The following is a 27,516-nucleotide window of genomic DNA, read 5'->3' on the forward strand; positions in this document are numbered from 1 at the left end:
ATATATAATATATATATATGCAATGTTTTGCTTAAACCAGTATGTATATATATCTAGATCTATTGTAAACATTTTGATCTTTTGCAACAAATGCTAACAACAAATGAAGAAGCATCAGCATCTTCAAATAGTACAAAAGGAATATATATGGCTTCTAACAATGATGTTGAATCAAACTCTAAAGAACAAAATGGAGAATTAGAAGAAACAATTGAACATGGTCAAAGATTAATGAGAAAAATGATTGAATCACAAGAAAAAATGGAAAGTTTAAAAAAGCAACAAGCAGAACTTCTGAGTATGCAAAAACATGCTGAAGATAAATTAGCAGAAGCAAAGTCATTTCATGCCACTTTAATGAAAAAAGAAGCTGTTGCAAAAAACCAATTAGGGAGATATAACTATCCATTAGAATGGAAAAATAAAGAAAGTGATCAGTCATCAAACAATAATGAAGATAGAACTAATGAAAATTCAGATATACAATCATTATTGTCATTGAGAAGAAATTCAGCAGAAAATTCAGTGAGTGATGGAAATCAAGTTGTAAATTGGTCAGGAGATATGCCACAAACCGGACTTGAAGTAACTTTTGAAAATTTAAAACAGCGCCTAGAACATTTAAAAGATCTTGCTTATAATAAAACAGCTGAAGAAACAAATGAAAGGATTCCAGAAATAAAAGATTCTAAATCAGAATTACATTGTAAAAAATTAGAAGATAAGTTGAAAGAAATTCAAGCAAAAAAGAAACATATGGATAAGATGTTAGTGGAATTATCTGCACTTGAACAGGCATCTATTAATGTCAAAAACAGTCAATCAAATTCTACACAATTTGTAACAGCAGATAGCACTATACAAGAAGCTCAACATTTATTAGATACAATAGATGCCAGGGAAAAAGTAAAAAAATTAGAAGAAATGAAAGAAAGTCTTAGCCAGCTAAGAGCAATGGTAAATAGTATCCAGCCTATGAGTGGAGACGTTTCATCTGTCAATAATGAAGATCAAGTTGAGACAATCAGTAATTCCAGTAAATCAAGTTCTCAGGCAGTAAAATCAAGATCTGACACAAAATTACACTAGAATTCTCAACAGATTTCTCATGTCAAGAAAGATAATATTAAACAAGATCATTCAAACAAATTTCCTGTTTGCCGTCATTATGAGGCAGAAGGTAGGGCAAATGAAGATGGAGATAATGCAGCATTAGCAGCTTCTGTTCAAGATGGTAGTTCTGGTAGTGATGAATCTTGGGAAAATGATCCCCAAGTTCAAGAGAAAGTAAGAAAACTACAAGAAACAAAGCAAAAACTGCAAAAGCTTCAAGATCTTATGTCAGCTGTACAAAATTCTAAAGACTCTGGTGGTCCTGCAACTATTGAATATCTTCAATTATTGTCAGCTATTTCTGATGATGAAAGGCAAGACCTTGCAGAGAATAAAAGTCAGTTAAACAGCAATGGACTAATTGAATATGATGATGAAATTGCTGAAACTCAAAATCAGAGAGATTTAATTAGATTAGAAGCTGTTGAAGAAAAAATGCAGCAACAGCAGCAAGAATTGGAAAAATTAATGGAAGAACGGCGCCGATTATTGCATATGCAAACTCAATTAACAAAATTACAACATCAGTTTCCAAATTCATCTTCATTAAGTGATGAAAGAATTAGTTTACAGCAAATATATCAATTTTTTCAGATACTAGTAATTCTGATCATCTTCCAATACAAGAGCTAGAGAAGTTGAATCAAAAAATGTTGTGAATACTAGTACAATGCAAGAATCAGTTTATGCAGAAGTCTCAAAAATAATATCTCAAGCTGATGGTCAACCAGAATTTTTGTTAGATTTTCTGAAGAAATTGAAACACTTAAGATTAGATTCTCAGCAAGCTTTATCAAGTAGTCAACATATGTCTTCCAGTCAAGAAGATAATCCTATAAAGAATAAGGATAGATTTATTCAAGCAGTTAAAAGAGAACAGTCAGATGCTTTTATTGATAATTCTGAAAGTATATCAACACAGTTAACATTATCTGGTCAGTTTCCTTCAAAAGAAATGCATGAAGAGCATCTAACTTATGCATTTTCTCAGCCTAAAGAAGAAACTGAAGTTGTGCCTTCTGTGGCCGCTGCCACAGGAGCAGTAAGAAAACGAACTTACAATAAACGTGCAAAAATTGAACCAATTTCAATTTCTCAAGCAAATGGAATTGGAAGAAATTCTGAAATTAGTGAGAATTCTTCAGAAAAAGCTGAAAAGAGTGAGCCTTTTTCTTCCAATCAAGATGAATTAGAAAGTAGAACAGAGCAAGAAGGAAAGGATATGGCAGGAATGGACTTATCACCATTAATTTGCCAATCTAATAACAGAGCTGCTCAAATTGCAGAAGAAGATATGATATATGAATGTGATCCAGAAGGAGAAACAGAACCAGATATTGAAGCAGAAACAGATGATACGAAAAAAAAAGATATCTAGATCTATTGTATTCATTCATCTATTGTAGACATTCATTTTGTATTAAATAAAAAAGCAAAAATGTATTTTGTTACTTGTGAAGCATTAGTATTATTTTTTTAAACTTTAGTTTTATATAAGAAACATATTTATAACAAAAAAATTTTATTCTTTACTCGGGAAATATCACGGAAAAACATTTATTTTTTATTGTTTCATGTTTATTTGCCTATTTTTTTATTTTTCATATTTTTTTCATGTTTATTTGCCTGAAGAGTAGCCATGAGGTAACGATTTAATTGCTTATAGAATACTTTTTCTCTAATTAGTTTTCTCATACGAGTGAATTGCGGCGTGTTATGTAGAATAAGTTTACAGGCGTAATTTAATTAATTAATTTGATTTTGAATAGCATCATATCAACAATCGTACAAGTTTATTAACCGTTGTTTGAGTTTTGCGGTGCATTCGTTTCTCTAAGATTCCGTTTCTGACATAAACAGCAACATGTTACCGAGCGGCAGTGAATCAAGTTTCTCGATGGTGACGTCATGCGCAGTAACATTTTTCTCGCTAGAGCGAGTTGCGCTACCTTATCTCTATATACCTTGACTACGCTCATTACTATTTTTTAAATTCTGAAATATAGACATTTACCTAATATGTTTTATTGCACATTTTAATCATATTCGGTGTTAGATAAATGAAATTCGAGAACAGATGCTCTTGAATTTTATTTCTCTAACACCGTTCTCGAGATTAAGGAAAGACAGACAAACGGACGACAGTAAGAATTTATATGTCTGCAGTTTTTTTCAAATTGCAGCCCGAAAAGGTAGATTAGAGTGGGCGCAAAAAAGACTTGGATTCGTGAAAAATCTTCAGTTTCGGTATGAAGATGTCGATAACACGTGGAATATGATTAAAATGTGCAATAAAACATATTAGGTAAATGTCTACATTTCAGAACAGTATAACAAAGGAATTCGAGTTGAATGAATTCCAGAAAAAAGAAGGAATATTTCGGATTCATCTCCTAGTTATGTTGTATGCTGTCCCATCTGATATTTGAATGCACGTGAATAGAATGTTGTAGATGAGAATGTCTCTATAATTAACAGGAGTAGTATAAGTTTTTTTTAATTTGCAACTTTATCCTCTCGGAGCTGTAGGCTACTACTTGAGAACATATATTCGGTAAATAAATATAGCTAATGAGTAAATAGCTTAAACCAGTGGTATTCAATCTATGGGTCGCGACCCCAAATAGGGTCGTGGAAAATTACCTTGGGGTCGCACTGTTAAAATGTTTGAATAATATTGGCTTAACTTATAATAATGGAAAAATAAGTTGGGATTTTTAAATTTACAATAGTCGTGATGAATTTTGTCTGAAGAAATATATCATCAAAATTAGGACTTTCAAAGCACTGTTTTTCTGACAGAATTTGTTTGTAAATTATACTTTTTGTCCGGTGTAAAATGTTTATGCTTTTCAAAAACCATCCTCCAAAATTCTACTTAGAATCTTTTAAAAATTTAAGTTTATAGTACTATTTATGACAACAGTAATTGATGAGTTTCGATGACTTTCAGTACCAGACTTCCAAATCAAAGAATAAAAGACAAATGTTGAATAATGACTATAACAATAGATATAAATGAATCCCAATGCAATTAAGACAGTAAATTAAAAGTAAACTCAACAAGCGATTATTTATTGTGACATCGTCACAATGCCGGGCTGCAATTTTTAATCATACTTTTAATTAATTTAATTTAAAATATATGCTCTCCACCTCAAATTAGTAGTTGCTTTGCCCCTGTACAGTACCTGTACAGGGAAAACTTTTACTGTACAGTACCTGAACAGAGGAAACTTTTTTAAATTAAATAACATGATTTCCTCTTTGTATCAAAAGTTCATATTTAGTTAATCATGGCCCCTGCTCATATCTATCACAATTTTTATCTATCTAACTCTGTTCTCGATATTAAGGAAAGACGGACGGACACACGGATGGATGACAGTGGGAATTTATAGGTCTACAATTTTTTCAAATTGTAGCCAATAATATTTGATTTCTTGCGACTAGAACAAAATACTGAGAAAGGATTAATCATTATTTGACAGTAAAATTTAAAAATTCGATATATGTAGCTAAGTTATAAATACAATATTTTTAATGATTTGTCTGGTAATGTCGAGTTAATCCTAAATAAATATATCTATGAATATACATTTCTCTTCGATTGAAGTGTATAAAAAATTTTCAAACCATTTTTTCTTGCCTTGTTTAAACATTAAAAACACCTTAAATGAGAAACGTAAACAAATTTTCAACTAAAGTTTTGTATTAACTTATCATTCATCTTGATATTCAAACTTATCGTTTTTTTAATCAAAGTTTTGAAATGATCGAATGTTGCAGATAGGCCTATTGTTATTGATTGGCATTGAGAGATTATTTTCAATCATTTCAACGAGTCCTAATTTATATCTTTACACAATTATAAACTATATATTGGAAAAAATATACAGTGTACTTATTATTAAATTTAATATAATTGAATGCTTTATATGTTTGCGTGAAATTCATAAAAGTCATCTTGTTACAGCTCTATATTGTGTAAAATGCTTCTTTTAATAGTTCAATGCTGTGTTACACAGAAAATATATGTAAACGTAAAGCTTTACGATTATAAAATTATTAATATTTTTTAATCTTCTTTCCTTTAATTTCTCACCTGTTTTATTCATATTAATTTGCTGTTAAACACATTTCCAGGCTATAAACAGTTTTATCGAAATAGTGTGAAATGTATCTTGTACTCCGTTACAAAGAATCTTTTTGGTACTTTGCAGCAGACTGATTTCCAAAAGATGGCTTGCAGTGAGATGCACAAAGCACTTCACACCTATTTACAATTTTTAATTTTGTTACTAGTGTAATAAAATCTAATACATAGTAATGTATCACTATACGTTTAATACTAGTAATAAACCTTCCTATTATACTTTCCTTGTAGACCGATAAAATTGTTTCATTTTGTTACGTTTTTATTTTATTCCTGCATACCGTGTACTTATAATAAAATAACAGCATGACATAATGATAATACGAGTCTATAGTGCTTTGGAAAACATTTCCTGTCACTATCTCAGCAAGTTCGACGAGCAAGCAAATCAGCTTTATTAATATTTAAGCAATAATTGAATATCAGTAGCGTTAATGATTTCAGATTACAAAACTTCCTTTGATCGTAATGCTTACAAATTCTAACTAAATATTAGTTCATTGTTAAGAAACTTTTTGTAAAACAGATTAAAAAAAGAACATTTTCGAATCGTGTGATTAAAATGGAAATTTTTTTGTCTATTTTAAATATATTAACATTTTGCTGTAAAATTTATTTTTAACAACGATTTAGTAATTATTGCATATTAAACAGACCAAGTTATTTTTAAAATTAAAAGTTTACCAGAGAAATTTAGAAATGCGCTGACTACATGTTATCCCTATATATCTTGTAGCTTGCCAAAGTTATATTTAGTTTTGAAAGACAAAATCATTTACATTTAACAATTTTTTCGCGTGTTTTTAGGAAAATTATCCGCTTTTAACTTTCATTTATGTAGGAAAGATTTTGTCAACTTGCCTAACGTATATGTTGACCGACAGCCACAGTACATTTTATCTCTAAATTCATTCAACGTATATAAATAATTGTGCATTATTTAAGCAAATATATTTTTAAAACAATATTTGAACGGTTGTAGGGAGTTTCTACTCTGTATTAAATAACTAATACATTCTCATCTAAACAATTTATAGTCTAATAAATAAATGATAACATAAATCTCACGTGATCTAACGGGAAATCAAATAAATGAGTCCTAAGTGCAGATTCGGTAATTTGATAATATAATCTATTGAAAAGGGAAAAATTCACATGATGTTTGAACTATTCTAACACACCGGACAGACAGCCTGTTTGGTTTGTTTTCATTTCTTACGGAAGTGTTGCTTTCATATCTAACTTTAATATATGCGAGATGAAATTCGTTTTAGCTTTGCTTGCCGTAAAGCTTTTGAGTTTATTAGCCAGAGCGGATGGACGTTTTTATCGTAAGTATAAACGTAAATAATTAAATTTAAGCTTAAAATACTCATTATTAGTTCTTTAATTTCAGATCTTCGATCTATTCGAAGTAAAACTCTTCCTTTGGTTCAGGAGCAAACTGTCAGAGATATGATTAAACGTTTAGTGGGAGATAGAGCAAATGAATTCTTAGTCGAAATAATTCCTCAGTTTGGACTAGTTGATAAGGATATATTCAAAGTAATATAACTATATTTCTTTTTCCTCTTTATCTTATATTGCTTTATTCTCTAAATAAATTAATTTACTTCATTCATTTTAAAACTTTAGGCTATATACTACGTATATTTCTATAATCAATATTATTACAAATATACAGAATCTCGGATAATCCAGGTTCTACTGTAATCATATATATTTATAATTTAATTTAACTATTAAAAATAAAATATTGTAAATGTGATAGAGATGTTTTGAGTCGCACTATCATTTTCTTAGTCATATCCTCACATTAATCACACTGATTTATTTAAATTGATGACAAATAACGATTTGATAATTGAATAACACGAATTTAAGACATTTTACGAGGTAATTATAATTAAACAGAAGGTGTTTGGAGCACTATGTAGAAAGAACTGTTGTCCAAATTTAACCAAATTTTGGTATGTGTACTTCCTGACCGTGAAATTTCGATTTCGCAATAAGAAGTTTAGTTTCAAAGTTTCTCGATAGGAAAAATTTGGCGCTAATGTCGCTGCAGTTTCCATATTAGATTGTCTTGCCTAAAGTTATTTGACAACCTGAGGAGTTCTGATATAAAGTTCAATGATTTTATTGCAATTTAGTGCGGTGATTACAGATTCTGTGAGTTGAGTGTTACTCTCCATATAATAATCTTTAAACATCAAATTATATACATAGAAATGTTCAAGTATCCAACAAATGAGACTAACGAATATAACTTACTATAAGCGCCTTCTATCTCATTGTCTAAAACGATGTTTCTCACAAGTTCGCGGATACGTAGATTTTCTATAAATTTGCCCCAGTGTTCCACGAAAAAATTTAATTTTTTATTACAAATTTATTCCAATGTAGGCCTACTACAGTATATTATTTTATTCGTAGACAATTCCGTGTTTACTATTTTATTCAATACAATAAAATTTATTAATTTATTGCTTGCTTCGTGAAAATAGTAAATATGGAATTTCTTATCCATTTTTGAATGTAATGTATGTAGTATTTATGCTTACTCCGCTTAATAAAAAGTATATGAATGGTGTTCCGCAGCCCCAGAAAGATTGAGAATCACTGAACCAGCATGCTTTCGATAAACAACACATCTGATGGAGGAACATAAGTGATTTGGATGAAGATGTCTCACATGTAGCGAAATTGTCTTTTAAGACAGCTAAGTTAGAAACATCGTCTTGATAAACAAGGCTCTTAAGTATCTCCTTAACCGAAAATCACAAGGATTCGAGTCTGTGATTGTGGTAACCAAGCTGTTGGAAATTATCGGTTAATCACTCGTTCATTTGTAAAGTGCTGGTGCAATAACCTTTGCACACCGATATGCTGGGTGCTCTATCTTGCATAAAGATTGTGATCTTCATACTAGTGGCATTGACAGAACGTGCCACTGGTCCAGATGCAGTGTTTCCTTCAAAAAAATAACTAAAATACGGTCTAATTATGTATGATACAGCAGCGGATTCAAAAGAATCCAAAGGAAACAGGTAAGGATTTCCAAGCCCCGGTCGACAACATCATAAAGTAATCGTATCTTTGAAAGGAGAAGACACAAGTTGAATACAATAAAATTTATTGAACACTTAACACATACTGAAGATGAGGTACACAAGTACTGTACATTTTCTCACAAATTTACATGACACGAACACTTCAGTTCATTAAGAAAATGTTTCGTAATCTTTTAAGGATGGGAAGTGTCAGGATAGGTTTCACTATTACGCCTCTACTTCTGTTATCTACTGGGTACTATTGGGGTTCTTCCCCCGAAAAACTATTCTATTCTGTTATACGTTTAGAACCTCTTTTTTTAAATCTAGAACCTGGATTGGAGAGTACCAGAATTCTCTACAATCAAATCCGTCTACGTTCTACATTAGAAAAAAACATCTCTTTCAATCGAAGGTCTCCGTTTTTTGAACCACTAGTTTAAACATGATGACGACAGAAAAATTATTTTTTTCTTTTATCCAGGGTCGTATGATCTATGTCTGATCTGACAAAGAGCAACTCAAAAATGAAAAATATTTGAATAATCATAAGTAGGACCTACCTTTTATTAACATACACAATACATGACGATTGTAGTGAAAATGGTACCATAAACCATATTTGCTATCATAACTGTTTTTAAAAACAACGTTTTGAAGTTCGAATAAATAAATTTTTTGTGTCAATGAGAGGGCTGAAGTCTCTGTAGTCTCCGTGGATCCGCTCATCGAAGGATGCCATAAATCCGCACCACACTGATTTTTAGTTGATGCAAAGGAATTTGATGATAAACACGTGGGTCTCTCCTCACCAACATGGCAGTTGTAAGTATTCATCATACCGTCCAAGTAAAAATGAGGCCGTTTACTTTGCACCAAAGTAGTTGCAACTTCTTCCGGTTTGCGACCCTTTCTGAATTCATATTGAAAATTTCCGTTTCCTCGAATAGAAGCGTCATTTGTTTTGAGATTATTAACTTTCAAAGGATGTTTTCGGAAGGACTTTAAACGTTTAAACGGAATTTCTTGAGTGAAGTACTAGCTTTGCTGCTTCTTTGGCAGTACGGTTTAACGAGTAATACGCAATCAAGTAATGTAATTACATGATGTCAATCTGCATCGAACATGCTTTTCAATTCTTTATAAACTTTAAAGTTGTTCCACAATTTACCTAATATATAAATTGCAGCGATATTACGGCCAAATTTCCTCCTATAGGTAAATTTCGGAACTAAACCTTTTATTGAAAAATCGAAATTCCATGGTCAGGAAAGTATACACCCAAATTTGATTAAATTTGAATTTTGTCCTATGGTTCTTTTTTCACAGAGCTCTAAACTTTGTTTAATTATAATCACCCTGTATATCAGTGATGCCCAAGCATTTCGATTGGCGGGCCATATAAGTCACAGATAAGCGAGTCACAAATATGTTTAGCCCGGGGGATGTAGGCCTGGCTTGTACAGTACATGTTATAGCTAAAGTCCATGAATCGGATAAAGATAGAATTAACTGGCTAAAACCAACTTTATCCAAGTCTTAATTAAAGCAAGTAACAATATATTAATTTTGAACTTTATCTACTCGTACATAAAGCATGTTTATTCCAAGTCACAAGTGAATAAAGTTGATATTATTCAAAAACGGATGGATGTAGCAATATTTACGGAATTTTAGCCACTTTTCTTATTAAAACGGCAAGCAGTTCCTTTTCTGCAATGAATAAAAGAATAAAGGTGATCATTTTGTTAGAGCTGGTGAGAATACGGGAAGAGAAAAATAAGAGAAAACGTTAAAATTCGGGCTATACCCACTCGTTTGGATAAACTGAGGAGAAATGTGGATAAAGCTCGAATTTTAGCTAGATAATGTGCGATTTTTCAATGCAGGTTGAATGGATAAAATAAAGAAATATTGTTTTTAAATCAAATAGAATTTATTGCATAAAAAAATAAAATAAATGAAAATAAATGCTACCAGTTTTTCATTAGAACATTGCCAGATTTAGCTAAAAATCGTACCGTCACAACTAAAAATTTAGCTTTAAATTAATAGAAAGCCTTTTTATTTACACAATATCGATATGTACTGTCCTAATGTCGACATGTTGTTCAGGTTTTCAGGACATGTTGACTTTTCCGCAGTAGTCACATGTCGATTGTTTTAAACATGTCAAGCACTAAATGCTTTGGACGAGCGCCAATCATTTCCGTGACGTTCGTCCAAAGGAGGTTGAAATGCTTGTCAAATGAGTTAAAATTATTATATCAAGAAATATTTTCAGCAAAATTAAATAACTTTTATATTGTATTAATATGTTATGTCTTTCAACAAATATTATTATTGTTCTAATGAGATTTATTTAAGCAATATATACCAAAAGCACTACTCTAGAATGTGTGCGCCGTTACGGACCGAAAGTTTCTGTAACGATTCTAGAAGCGACACTCCTAGAATCGTACAGAATAGTGGAAATACAGTCATGTTAAACATCGTAGTCGAATTAGGACATTGCCATTGTTTATTGAAGTCAACACGTGCTATTTCCTATTGATTTGAATAAAGATCAAAATATTAACCGGATAAAGCACGAATTTTAAGACTTGTTTCATCCATTCGTGTGTTTAGTTAATGTCAGCTTTATTTGTTTCCGACTTGGATAACGTGTGCTTTATACGGATAAAGTTCAAAATTAATAGATTTACTTGCTTTAACCAATAATTAGCGTTAGCCAATTAATTATACTCCGACTCATGTGTTTTAGCTGTAGCATATACAATTCAAATAAAGGAAATGTGCCAAATACGTAATCTCAATCAACCTGTTTTGATAAATAAAATTAATAAAGAAACAAAAGACGAGTTCAATAAATGAACTAAGAGCATTAGTGCACATACAGATCATTTAGTAAAATAACCAGTTTCAGGGGAAAAAAATCAGTTGCTTTTAATGCCAACACAAAGCCCACCGTGTTTAGACTATGGCTTAGACTCAGTTTTCCATGATTGCAACAATATGGCTGATCCACTGTTGCCAATTTTGTAATGAAAAGTACGAATTTACTTTCGGATAAAAAATTATCTTAGTTGAAAACGGTATAAATGTTATATAAATAACGTTGTATAATATTATTTTTCGGAATAATAGAGAGAACTCGTAAGAGTTGCATTTCCGACAGTTTGAAAGCATGCACTGATCGTTCAGTACTTCTTTTCTATATTACATCATTTCCTGTACACTAAAAGAACTAGTACTGCCACTCGAGTTTATTTACTGAACTCGTCTAAAGTTTAAGTACTTTATAAAATATTATAGTTTGGTATATAAAATATTTAGATTGAATCTGAAGATGAGTTTATTAAAATCTCTGCAAATACGGGAGTGGCTGCAGCGTGGGGGTTTCAGCATTATTTAAAATATTATTGTAATTGCCATTTCTCTTGGTCGGGAAATCAGTTATATCTTCCTCAACCTCTTCCTTCAGTTATTCCTGCATTAATCATGACATCTAATGACAAGTAAGTTTCCATACTTTCCTACAGTAAATTCTCATACTTTTTGAAATATACTATTCTTAAAATGTTTATACTTTATAGGTTTCGTTATTATCAAAATGTTTGCACGCCTAGTTACTCGATGGTGTGGTGGAATTGGACCAGATGGGAAAAGGAGATCGATTGGATGGCTCTAAATGGTATCAATTTGCCTTTAGCCTTCACAGGGCAAGAAGCTATTTGGAGACGAGTAAGTAAATAATCGATTGTGATATTATAAATGCTATTATAAGCGTAAGTGTCGTAAGGGTTCTTTCAGACGTTTCTTCTACTAAATTTCACGAATGATGATGTTAACGACTTTTTTACCGGTCCAGCCTTCTTAGCATGGTGAGTGTTTAGAAGTAAATAAATAAATAAATCTCGATTATTGCAATATTGAATAAATTAAACGATTTTATTTGAAATACTGGAGTTAACGACAATAAATTAATTATTTAAATGTTATTCAAAGTTTAATAAACTTAATTTAGTTTATACAACTTATTTCAAAATAAACATTAATCTATTTGACGACTTTCTCTTATTATAAAATATAATGAGAAATGAGTAAAATGTAGGCTATGTATATATTGTATATTGAAAGAATGTTAGATTAAATTTACATTGTCTTGCAAAACATTAAGCTTTATACGTATTTAACAGTGTTTAGAATTCGTATTTGTAGAGATTTTTTTTATTTCGAGTGATATTTATCGATGTTATTTTTTCCAGGAATAGAATGGGTAATGTCCAGAAATGGGCTGGCCCTTTATCCGCAAACTGGCATTCGCAGCAAGTGTATCTACAGCATAAGATTTTAAATCGAATGAGAAATTTTGGCATGACACCCGTGCTTCCCGCTTTTGCTGGTCATGTGGTACCCGCAACCCCTCGGTAAAACTACAATCTACGTAGAAATAATAAAAATTCTGAAATCTTCATATCATTATATTGTTCGGTTTCGAAAATGATATATTCTATTACTAAATTATTCTATAAAATTTCTTCAAAATAATTATCCTAATGTTTTTAATTTCTCAGCGTTTATCCTAAGGCCAACGTTACTGCGATATCTTGGGGAAGTTTTACACCACCTTACTCAAAGTAAGTACTGTCAAAAAGTACTACTAAGTTCAAAAATTTCCGGACAAAATCAAATACTATCATGTCCAAACTAATCTACCTTTTTGGCAACCACACACTTCTGCCAGCGTCTATAAAACTCCATGAAACTTTGTAACTTTTTTAACGTGATCACGTTAAAGAAGTGTCAGACCCATCTAGAACAAGTAACTGTAGACATTCTCTTTATTTCGCTGCAGTGACAAATATGGTCCCTAGAATTTTAACATCCGAATTGTCCGTGCATTTGTAAATAAGAAGACTATAAAAAAAATACTATTTATATATTATTAACAAGATTTTGTGGAGAAAGAGTTCTAAAACTCTCTGATTAAACCTGTGCACTTGGTCATAATGCAGCTTGAAATCGTTTAAAACATTGCTGTCTGAAGTTTTGCTTCCATCCATCCTATGCGACTTTCTCATCGGACTTTCATATGCAACTGAAAAATTCAATTAAATGATAAATGTTCAGCAATAAAGATTAAAAGACTTAGATCAACATTTTGCAGATTCCTGGTGAAAAATTCCTCCTAGAATTGTAATTCTTCTTATGCTTTTCGGTGTTCGCACGATCTTCCAGACCTTTCTCCGGTTGCAAGAGTCGTGTTGCGTACTTTACAAATTGCTTTACTTCGTTCTCCTTGCACCTCTTTCAACCAGTTTGAAAATAAAAATCGATATTAAGCTTGTACCGGTAATGATGAATGTGCACCTACAGAGTGTAACTCTGTTAGTGCCACGAATTGTTTGATTGTCGCGCCTTCTGCGAGTCACTAACCGAGGATAACCCAAAAATTGCCCTCTATCTTTGACCCGTGCTCATTCAGGTACTGTACAGTACCTTCGATATTACTGACGAAATCACATCAGTCCGGAAACTTTTTGAATCTAATGGTATTTATACTTAGCCTAAATAAAATTCGATTATTCTCTGTACAGTGTTTACTTCTTGAGTCCAACTGATCCCTTATTTCAGACATTTGCTACTACTTTTTTAGAAGAGGTATTTTTTAAACTGATTATTTCATTAAAAAAAACTAAAATACACGGTTCAGTTTATTCTTTCTATTACAGTACATTTCTGAATATGGAACCGATCATATTTACAATACTGATTTGTTCAATGAAATGAGTCCACCTTCTAGGTTAGTTTTGGATTACACACTGTAATTTTATAATAAAAATGTTATTATTTTTTAAATCAATTATATTTTAAATTAAAGTCAGCCTTCCTTTCTACGTGTATGTGGACAGGCAGTTTTTCGTTCTTTGGTATCTGTGGATCCCAAAGCTATTTGGTGAGTTAGACATTTTGAAAATAATTTACCATATTTTTAAAATAGAATTAAATACTTTTTAAAACATAAAATTAAGTATATTTGATATAGGTTAATGCAAGGCTGGTTATTTGTAAATGATCCCTCGTTTTGGCAGCCTGCACAAGCCCGGGCTTTGTTAACATCCGTACCAATAGTATGAATAAATCTATTAATTTTCATTGAATAGTATAACTTTTATTAACCGTGTATTTTTTCGACAGGGAAGAATGCTTATTCTAGATTTAGAAGCTGAATTCTATCCGCAGTATCAGAGACTGGAATCATTTTATGGACAGCCTTTTATTTGGTGCATGCTTCATAATTATGGCGGAGTTAATGGGTTATACGGTTCTTTTTGGGCCGTTAATGCCGTAAGTTTAACAATTCGTCCTCTCTCTTTATTCTAATAATTTTAAATTAAAACTCATTGAATATTTTAAGGGTCCATTTACTGCTCGAAATTATCCCAATAGTACCATGATGGGAACTGGGCTGACACCAGAAGGAATAGAACAGAACGACGTCATGTACGAGTTCATGAACGAGATGGCTTGGCGTACAGAGAGTTGTGATCTTTCTTCATGGTGCAATATAATTTTTATTGACCAAAGTGATTATTTTTGATACCTAATTTCCGTTCTTAATTAATAGGATTTCTAATTATACTTTAAGAAGATACGGCAAATCATCTAGTAATTTAATTAAAGCGTGGATAATTTTACAGGTCTGTAATTATGATTTCCATAATAGACTAAGCATACGGAATATAAATACTCGTAGAAACAGTTTGACTCGTATGAAGTAATAAGTGAAATATTTCTGTTTTTATAACTTTTTAGTGATTTAAAAGATTATTTTTAAATTAGTTTAAAGGTTACGAATCATTAAACGAATTTAAAATATTTCATTTTAATTATTTTTCTATAGAGAAGTGTTTATAATGCTTCCAAAGCTTTTCGAGATCATGGTAAATACGTTTTGGTACGACGACCTTCATTATCTTCCGGTCCTCAAGTAAGTACTGTATACATAAATTAAATTCGTTTTGAACTATAATAGCTTAATAATTAATTTTTATGTTTTGTAGCTTTGGTTCAATAATTCCGATGTATATCAGGCTTGGTACTATTTTATCAATGTTTTAGACGACGAACATTTTACTCTGAAGAGCACATTTCTGTAAATGAAATTATATTCTTTTATAGAGGATTTCCCATATTTATTTTGATAAATTGCGAATTTTTAATAGATACGATTTAGTGGATTTGACTCGGGAAGTGCTTCAACTTTTAGTAGCAGAATATTTTGAAGAAGCCAAAACTTTCTTTAGTAACAAAGATGAAGAGAATCTGAGGTAGACTAATACGCAAATAATAAAAATCCAGAATAGAAATGAATTTTTAATCGAATTTTCAATTTACAGGCAAACTTCTACGATTATTCTGGGAATTTTGAAGGATCTCGAAAATGTTTTAACTTCGAATGTGCATTTTCTGGCCGGAAAATGGTTCCAAGATGCTAGAAATTTAGGAGTTACTCCAAATGTTAGTTATGTCTTTAATTAGAAAAATTATTAAACTATACTTATTAATTAACTTTGTGTGTTCTCAGGAAAAGAATCTTTACGAATTTAATGCCAGAAACCAGATCACACTTTGGGGTCCAAACGGAGAGGTGAGAATCAAATAGAAATATGTTTTACTTTTTCATCTTTGTAAAATCTTTTTCGTTTTAGATATTAGATTATGCTACTAAACAATGGTCAGGAATGGTGTCTGGGTAAATATTGCTTAATAATAATAATAATAACTATACAATTAAATTTAATTGATAACAGCAATTATTTCCTAGATACTTTTATCCCCGTTGGTTTCTTTTCCTGAACACACTTCAAGATTGCCTGAGTCAAAATAAGCGCTTCAATCAAACGGAGTTCAACTGGAAAGTGAAAAATTTTGTAGAAGAACAGTTTTGTTACAGTACAGACGTTTATCCATCCCATCCTCTTGGTAAGCATTTCTTTTTCCGTCATGCTATTCAAATAGTGTTAAATGCGAACTAAGTTATTTGTATTTTTAGGTAACACCGTACAAATAGTACGCGATCTATGGCAAAAGTATCATCCGTCAATAATTAAGAAATAAATCTGGTGATAAAAATCCATCAAGATTTTTATTTTCACGCAAGATACAACCAGAAGCTTCTCTTACATAAATGATCTGACTATATATCATGTAAAAGCTTTGAAAGATGACCGTGTTAGTAGAAAATGCAGACGTTATTGTTTTCTGGACCAATCATTATTCTGTTTCGAAACTTCCTTTCACTGAAGAAGAAAGTTGGAATGAAGTCGCTTTTCTCCGAATGCTGATAATAATGATTGGCTATTTAGTTGATTCTACTTCCGATAGAATAAAATATAATAAAAATCTAAGTAAAAAGTCTAAAGACTCTTTTTTTTCACTCGATCTTCGAATAGATGAGAATCCGAAGTTGGCTTTGATCTTCATCTTAAATCACGTCAGTCGGAGTCGAGAAGCCGAAGTTGATGAAAATGGGTTAAACTCTTCCGCCTTTCGTAACAGTCCTTTCGATGATGGTTACTGTAAAAATAGCAATTGGGTGATTAGCATGAGGATTTTTCATTACTTAGATGGACAGTATGTGGAATGCATTGTCACGATCTATTATTTTATTTATATTCTCTCTGTAAGGAAGAACTTACTATGAAGCGCCGCACTCTTGGTTTGGGCTTTTCCTTGGGCTTCAGAACCTCTTCTTTAATTGCTTCGAATTTCGCTTTCAAATTCTTGGCCGTATCAGCTTGTGGTAAATATTCATCCTCTTCGTTTCTCTCTGGTTCCAATTCTTTCATTTCTGCTTCCCATTTTTCGAACTTTTCGCGAAGTACTTTGGCCTTATCCGCTTCTACTACTATGTCGTCTTCTACTTTATAACTTGACCTTACAATAGAGGGATCTCTCTCGGGTTCCGGCGAAGAATCCTTGTCTTTGTCCTGTCGAGTAAATTCGCGAGGAGGTGTAATACGCTTCAAAGGTTTAGGCCCGCTGGGTTTTGGAGCCGATTCTTCTCCATTTTCCAGCGCTTTAAATTTGTCTAACATGCGTTTTGCTGTATCCGTCATTGGTATATCATCGACGATACTTCCAGATCTCACTACGTTAGGATCACGTGGGATTTCTACTTCAGGCGATTCTTCTTTCTTGATTTCTCGGGGTGGCGTGATCTGAAATCGTTTTCTTTCCTTCTTTTCCTCTTTGAAGTTCTCGAAAAACTTAAATCTTTCGCTAACTTCCGTAGTTTCAACTTGAATCTCTTCTTTTTCGGCTGGTTCGCTGCACTTGACGACTTCCCCATCGACAGATGACTGAGTAGAAAACGTCCTGGAACGACTTCTCTCTACAGAAGGCGACTTGTTAGTTCTGATGGGAGGAAGAGTCTGAACGTTGGCGTCTATCTGTTTGAACAGACTTCTTGCCGTAGTTGCTGTGCCTGATAGATAATATATTATTAGAGATTTTAAATACAATTCCAACAAAATCAAAATAATTACCTGGTTCCGTAAATACACTCAAATCTTCTTCTCTTTCTTTACGGAGTTTTTCTACTTTTTCCAATACTAAGTACTTATCTTCTACATCCCCCTTTTCGAATTTCTCTTTGATGTGCCCGGCTTTGATATCCCTTCCTAGATTAATCGTATCACTCCTTCTAGGTCCCGTTCTGCCAGAATCTTGGCACGCCTGCTCATAGACTGCTCTCATAGATTCTGACCTTCCTAAACAAAGTCTTTGTCTGATACGATTAACTTCATCTTTGATTTCATCTTTTCTTTCTTCTCGAGTTCCCAGCGCACCTGTTTCCCATTGAGATTTCAAATTATCCATATCGTGAAAAGCTACCTATAAAGAAAGTGAATTTTTACATGTACTATAATCTTGGTACACAATAAACGATATAGAAATCGTACTTTTTCCCGTTTTCTACTCTCTCTAACAACGGAAGGATCCCTATCTTCGTCGTCTTCGCTATCAGAATCGTGCATATCACCGTTTTCATTTTCTCCGGCAATCGCAGATTGATATCTGTAAAAGAAGAAGATCAGCATTAATGAGATGTAAAAGACTTTCTACTTATTTAAAAAGCTAAACTCACTTAGCCAATCTGAGCATAAGACTATCACATCTCTGTAATCGTAACATATCGGTATGAGAAGGAAGCTTATATTCTTCCCCTCCTGATTCAAACCTGGATTTTATATTAGTTAAATCTAAATTTATATTATCCAATATATCATCGGCTTTAGAATTACCTGTCAAATAAATAGATCAAACGTCAATTACTATTCTATTTCTGCTCGGAATGAAATTCAAAGCAAACAACTCAAAAGTGGAATTCAATCACATTTTATAGTAAATATTTTGATTGAAGAGTCAAGCTAAGTCATAACAGATAAAGATAATAAACAGGTTTGTTTAGAATAAGATGAGAAATTACTTACTGCGAACAACATCGGGTGGTAGTTCGGCTGGAACGTTTTCTCTTATAATCATTTCGTGCTTCCTGGGTCTCTCTGAAAAAAGTATTTTATGTGGTTTCGAGTTTATAAGGAGGTTATTTTTAATTAAATATTACATACTTGGTGCTGCATCGTCCTCGAATTTAACTTTAGGCTGAAAAAGTAATTTGAAATGCTGTTTGCAGTATATATCACCTTCGTGAGAGGAATAGCTGTCCACTCTAAAATGAAGCATTATTTCGTTTTTAATCTTTCAATTTAAACGTTCTTATTAAATTATCATTAAATAATTTAATGTATTTATTAAATTAATATACGAAAAAAGAAAATAACTAACGTTAAAGCTTTGTTGCACTCTTTGCATCTGAAGCAAGATTTGTGAAAAATGTTCTTTTCCGCTTTGACTTTTTCCATTTGATAAACGAATTTTCCACATATTTTGCAGAGAGTGTTATTTTCTTTTCCAGCCTATAACAAAAAATAAATATTGTTTTTAACTAAAAAATTTCTGACATCGTAACTAATGCTCTTTGCTGACAGGTTAAATAAACAAGTTTACTCGAATAATTGGAAGTACTTAAATTCCCTTCTCTCTTTTAATAGAATTCGAAAAAAATAATAATAATAACTGTTCTAACCTGGCTGAAGCGCTTGGCCACCTCATTAGGATCGACGGAAGGTTTGATTCCATCTTGTTCTTCTTCCTCTTCCTCCTCATCTGACAGTTCAACATGCATCTACAAAAAATTAAGTTCTAATTCCATCCATATCCGAGTTGTTTCTTGGGGGAGATATTTTACTCACTTTATCATGGTCTTTCGTGCCATTCATTTCATAATTATTGTTTCTCAGGGCGTTCCCGCGTTCCTCATACCTTTTGACATCCTCCGTTTCGCTGGTTTCCGTACTTTTTTTGGACACATAATTCGACCGCTTTTCCACTCTCGAGGTTGTTACACTGTGCTAAAATAGAAAGCCACAAAGATGACGTTTCTCCGGAAAAACACCAGCCATTGGGCCGGAGTAAAAGGGGTCGCTTAAAAATACATTTTCTAAGCTCTAGGTGTTCCGCGCAAACAGCTATTCCTAGACGGCGGCGCCCATTCTGTTTACTTTAACTATTTGGGGGAAGACGCGCTTATCCTATTTTTAAAGAGGAGAGAGAGCACTTATCTGGCTCGGGAAGGAGCAGACCTGCGAGATGAACAATCTGCTGGTGTACATCTTCAGCCGTAGCGACGACTGCCAGATGTTCGTTAACGCGAATTGGTTTTATTACTTCATAATGGGCCTACAGGTGCGGCACACACTTACCGTTCTTTTGTCCAGCTCCGCCATACTCATCTGAAAATGGAAGACAAGTGATCAGAATACGGAAATCATCGAAAGCGCTTCATTTTGAAAGTAAACAAAGAGGAGTTAGCACGCGAATTTCTATTTTTGTACGGGTACAGGTAGTCACGACCCGGCCAACAAACGAGATCGGGGTGACAGCCCACTTTATTCGAGAACAACTTTTATTTAAAATAGAAACATTTTGCAAGTGACTCCCGCCATGAAATCCTCGGTAAACTTTTCTGCGATTCGATTGCGCCACGTATGATGTCACGAATCGTAAATTTAATCGCGGTTTCCTCCCACGGACGTGGAGAGTCACGTTCCACTTCTGACAAAATCCGGAAGTGCGCCGCTTATGGAGGCGGCGCATGCGCCGAGAAGGATTTTGTCACCCTAGAAAACGAAATTCGAGTCTCGGAAATAAGAGGGGGCAAGAAAAGTCTTTGACCGAGTTGGAACAAAGATTAGGACGAGAAGACGGCCGTTAAAAATAAAATTGACAAATATTAACCTGTCGGAAAAGAACTTAATCCCTTCGCTACTCGACCGAATCCAAATTAAACAACTTCGTCCCACTTATTATTATTATTATCCTTAGACGAGGTGGGTCTAAAACGGGCGCCAGTGACGTCAATCGCCAACACACCGCTGCTTTGTCCGGTCCAGACACAAATTGCCCCTGCTTCGGCATCTTCTCCGAAGTTCGGATATGTTAGGCGGAAGAATTGGCCTTTCCAAAGGAAAGTTTGCCAAGTGGGAGAAGATCAGAGAGTCAATCTGCAGAAATAATCATGTGGAGGCGAATGTCAGATGTCTCTCGACCTTGGCCAATGTTACGTCGACATGTGGAGTGCACGTTTAGTGAGCGACAGCGTGGGCTTAGTTGTTCACATTCCTATAGTTGCCAGGCCGAATCGTCGAATTTGTCTTGGCAATATCGAGGCTCGAACACTTTATCCTTTTTTCGATATAAGTGTTGAACCTGAATAAAATCCCGACGACTCATAAATATTAAATAAACTGCTCTTCGTACGGATCCCAAACGTATTAAACGTAAAATTCAAGGGCTAATAAAATAGCGAGTGAATTAAGTAGGCCGGCATCTGCCCCAATAACTCTCAAAATAACCTCTACCTAAAATCACTACTAATCACTCACCAAAACAGCGACAATTGGTGGCCTAATTCGTATGTTTTCTCCCTTTAATTCGCCTATTTGACGATTTCGAAATAATTTCAGTTACGAAAAGCACCTACCTGCTCGTTTGGTCGAAGAAGGGAAGAGATACCCGAACGAACAACTTTGTCTGAAAGGAGAGGCTGTACTAGTGAGACCGAGATGGATCTGCCAAATTTCTCCCTGTCTATAAATAGCACCAATCGAGTTGTGGGCTACTGACGTCATCCCAGGCGAAATACAGCCAGGTTACTCGACTGTTTATTTCTGGTTGCAACGACCGATCATCGAAAGCCCATTTATTTGACTTAATTAAAGATTTTAACGCCATCGTTTGACCACCTTCTTCAAGAATAAAATAACCTTCCGCAATTTCTTACGTGTGTAAAAACGACGTAGGGAGAAAAGTCTAAATAACTAGTTAAAGAATGAGGTAAACTTTAACAAACCGAAATCCCATAAAAAGTGATTTATAGCTCGATGTATATAAAACTTAATGCATTAAATTCTCAAGTTAATGATATTTAACAATATGATTACGTCGTTGGTGCCTCGTGTAAGTACGTCGTCTTATTTAATAACGAATTCAGCAGTGAAATAATTTGCATAAATATAAAAAAAAGGGTAAGATAATACAGCAAAAAGCATTACATTTTTCTATCGTTTACAAATGAGGAGCAACACAAAGTTAATTTGCTCTCGTTTGGTAGCGAAGCGACCGTTCGAACAGTTCTCTTCTTGTTGGGGGTAACAATTTTCAGTCAACCCGTTATTTCGTTATTATTATTTTACAGAAGTGGAAAGATCGGATCGATAACAAGTCTGGCAATTCCATTTGCTGTGGGCGGGTCGAGAATAAGTTTTGCATCGGCAGCGAATTTCCATTAGAAAAGCAACTGCAGAAAGTAAAGATGTTTGTAAAGAAAGAAGCAGTTATAAAATACAAAATATTTATTTCACAAGATTTCAAAGTATAAGGCGCAAAGTTTACATTTTTGACAATAATAATCTGTTTCGTTACAAGTGTTTCGTTGTCAAGCGCATTATTTAAACTGATATTTGCAATTCTCTTAAATAAACTTGTATTCTGCGGTTTCTGTAAATCTTATCCAGATTAATGAACGTTAGACTCTAGAATTCTGATATAAATAATTTTCGTGTTAAAATTCTATAATATATAACTACATTACTATTTTCTGCGTAACATACATTTTAATCATTGTAATTAGAACATTAGAATAACATTAATATTTATATTTAGTTCGTTACAAGTGACATCTGTTAAAATTTATTCGCAATTCTTTAAATTGTTTTCATTTCGGAAAGAATTTCGGGATAACGAACGTAAATATATTTTTTAAATTTATTTTTGTTTATTCTTTTTTTTAAAAAAATACACGATTTATATTACATCGATCCAGTTTTTAAATCAATAACTCTATTCATTTTAATTTGTTTATTTTTTGACAATCGGCCTTGGGTGAAAGTTTTTAAATCAACAAAAGTTAAATTTAGATATAAAGATGATTGTTAATTGAAAGTCTAACGTTTAAAAGAAATTTCATCATAGAAGTTTCGATGTCATAAATAATGTAATATCAATTAAACGTAATTCTTTGGAATGGTAGGCCCTATTTAATTAATATTTCCTTTTCTCTTTCATTGCCTGATCCAACGTTTGATAAATTTCTTCTCCACTTTTCTAGCTTTAATTACTGAAGAGGGATCTTTACGGTTAGAGGAGCGCAGATCTAAATGATGAGCAGCATCTGGCATAACTAATGCAATCAAAGAATCTGATAATGATTTTAATACTCCTCCTCCCGACCAAGGATCCAATAATCCGTTACTAGAAAAAATTCAATAATTAGTGAATTTAAATTTAATGTATTAAATTGCGTGGATAAATAAGTTTTGAATTTGCTTTTAACTTAATAATGTGACTATCCCTACCTGAAGATAATATTACTAGCGGCTGAAATATTTCTCCCTCCGTAGAAAATTTGTGATCTGAATGGTTCGGGTGTCACACCCCATTTAGTTTTGCAGCCTAACGTTACGGCAGAAAGATTCCAACTCGAAGGTTCGAACATATCATCAACCCCGTTGCTGCACATTGGCATCACCATTTCGGTACAACTCTTAAGAAAAAGAAACAAATTATTTAAATCTTTGAGATCAAAAACGACCTGGTTTCTCTTACCTGAAAATCCCAACCGTTTTCGCCCAAAGATGTTCCTCCCGAATTACTCAAATTAAAACATTGAACATTTCCTGTAAAATTTTGGAAAACTGATACAGCTTTCATCAAATTCTGTATTAAAATATGGTCGGGTTGAGAAGAATTTTTCAAAAATTGACACGTTGCCTTTAAAACAATATAACTAGTTAATGACAATTAAAGGGAATTAATTAAGCGGCGGCGATAGAAACAATACAAGTATACATACATTAATAGGATTGGCTGGCAAAGGTACCAAAAAGTTTGTAGGATATGGATAATCGGTCATGGCAAGGTACGACCAGGTTCCAGACAGCCACGATATTAATTGGTCTACTGAATCCCGGGATAAAGGTTGACATAGACGGAATGTCTTTGAAAGCCAATTACAACCTTCACCTATAAAAATAAATATAAGAAAGAAATCAAAAGAACTTGAATTAAATGTATAAAACAGAAGTAAAAAATCAATTTGTTTATCTAAAGTCGAATCAACAGCTTAAGGATTTCATCGTATATTTTTTCTGTATGAATTTAATACCGGTTTTCCCTAATTTCTTGATGATACTCCACGATCTTCGAATGGACTGAGAGCAACTGGGCGAGGCTTTATAAAAATCTTTAGTAACAATTTGATTATAAGTATTGCAAGGCGTGAGATTAGTAAATTGTAAAATTGGTCCGCTGGAAGATATGGCTCTGACAAAGATAAAATAAATTAGCGCGAATCTATATTTTTTAAAGAACGAAACAGAAATGAAAGAAAATCATACCCGGCTACTAAATGAGGATACTTCATTCTCATCCAAGCTGCTAACATGGCACCGTATGAACCTCCAAAGACAATCACTGAACAGCTCGAAAAATTAGCTTTAAGATGCTGAATCAAAACAGCATAATCGGCTAAGGCTTGTTCAGATGTTAGATAACCCAAATAAGTAACGTTCTTTACAGAAATAAATAATATTAAAATTTATTGTGGTTGAATTGCATATGAATCTGAATTTTTATCTTAAATAAGATCTTTATATATCTTTTTTATAAAAAATACAAACGAATTTTTCCCGAAATTTTATAAATTTTTAAATAGACCTATATCAATCAAACGTAGTCTTACCTGAAATGCTTTAGATCCATACGGTAGTGACTGGCCATAATATCTATGTTCAGCAAATACAACTATAGCTCCAAATTCTTGGGCAAACTCCCACATTATACCCTAAATACAGTATTCAAATAGAATTTTTTTAAAATTCAGCTAAATTTTACTGAATAGGCTACACTCAAACAAGTCGTTTATTCGATTTCTAGATACACGACAAGCGAGCCATTTTTATTTAATTCTATAAATTAAAAAGATTATTGCATTTTTTATAACTGTAATTCTCAAAGTAGGTACTTGTTTTAAAATTAATTTTTGTCCCCCCTTGTCTTCCAACACACCTACTACCCACTTGCCTTCCAGTGTTTTCTTTCAGTCTTCTACCACTCCAACATATGACTTTATATTAATTAATGAAGTACAGTACAGTACAGTATACTGTTTTATTTTAATTGTGTAGTATTTAATTTCTTTTCTTTCCAAATGGGAGACGTTAACCCCTAAAATGATGTGCACGGCCTTGAATTCGATCAATTATTATCACTCATTATTCTCTATTAAAGTTAAATGAAATATTTACCGTATTATTCGCGAACATGGAGATGTCCCCTTCATTGCCGGTGTAAAAAAATATTGGGCCGTCTTTACCATTCCAATGAGCATCAGAGAACAGATAACGTTGGCGGAAAGTATCTTGATTGGAATATCCGAAATGATCCACCTAAGGAAACATTTTATAAATTTTATTAGTCTATTTTGGAATTTTAATAAGTCGATTTTAAGCTTACCTTCTGAACGAAGAAGCGAGTCTCATACTGAAAGGTGCTACAACATTTTAAACATAGAAGAAAGGCGGCGATACACTGTACGACTTTCATAATTTTCTGACTGAAATAAACTATGTAATCTTAATAACATTCGAGTCTACATCATATCATTGATCAGATAAACGGGTCAAAGATTTTCCTATAATCTTTGGCTCGGCTATATTTTATTATAACAACAGACTGTCAGTTCTGTTTGGCTTTAAATGATTCATTGTAAACTCGTCTAATTAGGTTAGCCAAGTTAATTTATTATTTTGTAATCATAGCCTATATAAGATCTAAATAACCTATGCTGATTGAATGCATAATATTTGGGGAGAAAAAAAAAACTAATTTTGAAAAGACGATCCGAAATGCTAAAACGGCCCACGGTGAATATAAATGTAAGTTGTATATATCTCAGCGAGTGACATACGAGTTTATTTTGGAAGAAGACTGGTCGGCGCCTGCCAAAATTACGCAATACTGACGTCAGATGTGGAAAGTAACTGTCTTCGAAATAAGTATCATTCGACGGAAAAGCCTTTTATTTCTGAAAATTTCTATATAAATTGCGTCGTATTTTATAAATTCAACGTTTTTATTTTCGTCTGACGATTAGGAAGTCGGTTCCCAGAATGAAGCGACGAACTACAGTTTAGATTCGGGTAGATTTTACTAGCGATAATGCTCATTTTTCGCAGTTTTTAGTTCAAAGGTCTGTTTGTTTAGAAGAGAGGATCACGTTTCTTCTATTAGTCAATAAGAAAAAATCGTTTCGGAGCCGAATATAATTTACATTTAAAACATTCTTCGCTAGATAATTCATAAATGTGAAGTCATCGGTAATAACAAACTAACTAAGTATATTTTCCACTTATAAACATTTTGATATTTAAGACTAGGACAAATTTAGTTCTTTTTGGCGTACTCGTTCGAACAACATTAACAACAAAAGTAAGCGGATTTTCGCTCCTAAAAATACATCGAATGAGAACACTCGAAGTAATGAGAGCAAATTCGCAATAATAACGGTGTTTCTATGATTTTAATTTCTGACGGAAGATGGCGACACCGGACGAAACTAGCTTCCCCGACGCGCGACCTTGAAACTTCATCTCTCGAGCGATTTGGTGAATAATTCTGACCAATTATCGAAGTGGAAAATATTCTCCCAATTCCCTTTATCGGATGAACGGAGCGAAGAGAATAATGGCACAAACATATTAGGCATTGTTCGAAAAACCATTGCGGTGATCACGTCAAGTCTATTGTAAATATAATCCCGTTCAACCTGCCGACTGGAGGAATGGAATAAATCAGAGTTTCGAGAATGCACAAAAGGAAAACATGCGCTTTCGGATTTATCAATCTTCCGAATTTTTCATCCTTAATCGAAACGATTGTTTTCAATACACGCAGACCAGTTTGTTTCGTCGTTCAGCTCCCCGAAAATTCAAATTCCTTATATAATTTAAATCGATTTTCAAGCGATACTTAATTTCCTATACAAAAAAAGTAAAATGCCAAACATAATGGCGTTACTCGATCTATATGCATCGACGTACCAAACCATTCGGTATTAGAGATGAGAGATTCAATCGAATGCTTTTTAAGAGTAAAAATTACTGTACCACGAATAATGGCGGTTATGCCATACATTCGTAATATATTACTTGGATTATTCGACACTGTAATAAATCATTTCATTACAAATAAATTATTGAAAGTCACCTAATAATTTGTATGCTTATTCCTCGTAATCTCGGAGGGGAAAAATTAACTCTGGTTAAAAAGACTTGCCAGCAATGGTAATTTTAGAAATTCGGGTATTCGATTGTTTAATTCGCGCAATCACGACAGAAAGACGTCCAATAAGAGTTCATTTAACGTGAGTTGAACTTCTACTCGATTGCGTAGTTTTTACAGGAGCATTTAAGTTCTTAAGAGGACGCACTGGAAAAAATCGTGTTTATTGCACTGTTATTTTTAATCATATAAATGGCAAATTTGCTTCGGCTAGGTGAATGT

At 33.0% G+C, this 27,516-nt stretch overlaps 4 protein-coding genes across 4 annotated transcripts; 2 read left to right on the top strand and 2 right to left on the bottom strand.

Moving 5' to 3' along the window:
• The first annotated feature begins 90 nt into the window (after window positions 1–90).
• Window positions 91–1,746, top strand: LOC136985875 (pericentriolar material 1 protein-like). The gene is made up of 2 exons (XM_067283248.1): window positions 91–1,056; window positions 1,102–1,746. The coding sequence occupies exons 1-2, from the start codon at window positions 91–93 to the stop codon at window positions 1,744–1,746; spliced, it is 1,611 nt and encodes a 536-aa protein (XP_067139349.1).
• A 4,673-nt stretch (window positions 1,747–6,419) lies between these two features.
• Naglu (N-acetyl-alpha-glucosaminidase) lies at window positions 6,420–17,585 on the top strand. The gene is made up of 22 exons (XM_067283236.1): window positions 6,420–6,600; window positions 6,666–6,814; window positions 11,659–11,840; window positions 11,919–12,066; window positions 12,136–12,206; window positions 12,591–12,752; window positions 12,900–12,962; window positions 13,923–13,986; window positions 14,058–14,128; window positions 14,207–14,281; window positions 14,372–14,456; window positions 14,524–14,673; window positions 14,744–14,886; window positions 14,954–15,026; window positions 15,230–15,316; window positions 15,390–15,481; window positions 15,552–15,656; window positions 15,726–15,846; window positions 15,914–15,976; window positions 16,038–16,081; window positions 16,154–16,311; window positions 16,382–17,585. The coding sequence occupies exons 1-22, from the start codon at window positions 6,528–6,530 to the stop codon at window positions 16,444–16,446; spliced, it is 2,244 nt and encodes a 747-aa protein (XP_067139337.1). The 5' UTR covers window positions 6,420–6,527; the 3' UTR covers window positions 16,447–17,585.
• LOC136985867 (protein-methionine sulfoxide oxidase mical3b-like) lies at window positions 16,456–21,558 on the bottom strand. Its single transcript, XM_067283240.1, has 12 exons — window positions 21,437–21,558; window positions 20,157–20,186; window positions 19,647–19,805; window positions 19,481–19,579; window positions 19,180–19,310; window positions 18,963–19,063; window positions 18,825–18,896; window positions 18,479–18,635; window positions 18,294–18,408; window positions 17,877–18,225; window positions 17,028–17,815; window positions 16,456–16,905 (listed from the first exon to the last, which is right to left on the bottom strand). Exons 2-12 carry the CDS (start codon window positions 20,184–20,186, stop codon window positions 16,903–16,905), a joined length of 2,004 nt encoding a protein of 667 aa, XP_067139341.1. The 5' UTR covers window positions 21,437–21,558; the 3' UTR covers window positions 16,456–16,902.
• Window positions 21,559–22,281: 723 nt separating this feature from the next.
• LOC136985861 (lysosomal Pro-X carboxypeptidase) lies at window positions 22,282–25,606 on the bottom strand. The gene is made up of 9 exons (XM_067283232.1): window positions 25,468–25,606; window positions 25,260–25,400; window positions 24,695–24,796; window positions 24,351–24,523; window positions 24,119–24,276; window positions 23,807–23,976; window positions 23,560–23,724; window positions 23,310–23,497; window positions 22,282–23,205 (listed from the first exon to the last, which is right to left on the bottom strand). Exons 1-9 carry the CDS (start codon window positions 25,555–25,557, stop codon window positions 23,016–23,018), a joined length of 1,377 nt encoding a protein of 458 aa, XP_067139333.1. The 5' UTR covers window positions 25,558–25,606; the 3' UTR covers window positions 22,282–23,015.
• Window positions 25,607–27,516: the final 1,910 nt, after the last annotated feature.

Source organism: Centruroides vittatus, unplaced genomic scaffold, assembly GCF_030686945.1.
Source record: "Centruroides vittatus isolate TY-2023 unplaced genomic scaffold, ASM3068694v2 contig_980, whole genome shotgun sequence".
NCBI classification, from domain to species: Eukaryota; Metazoa; Arthropoda; class Arachnida; order Scorpiones; family Buthidae; genus Centruroides; species Centruroides vittatus.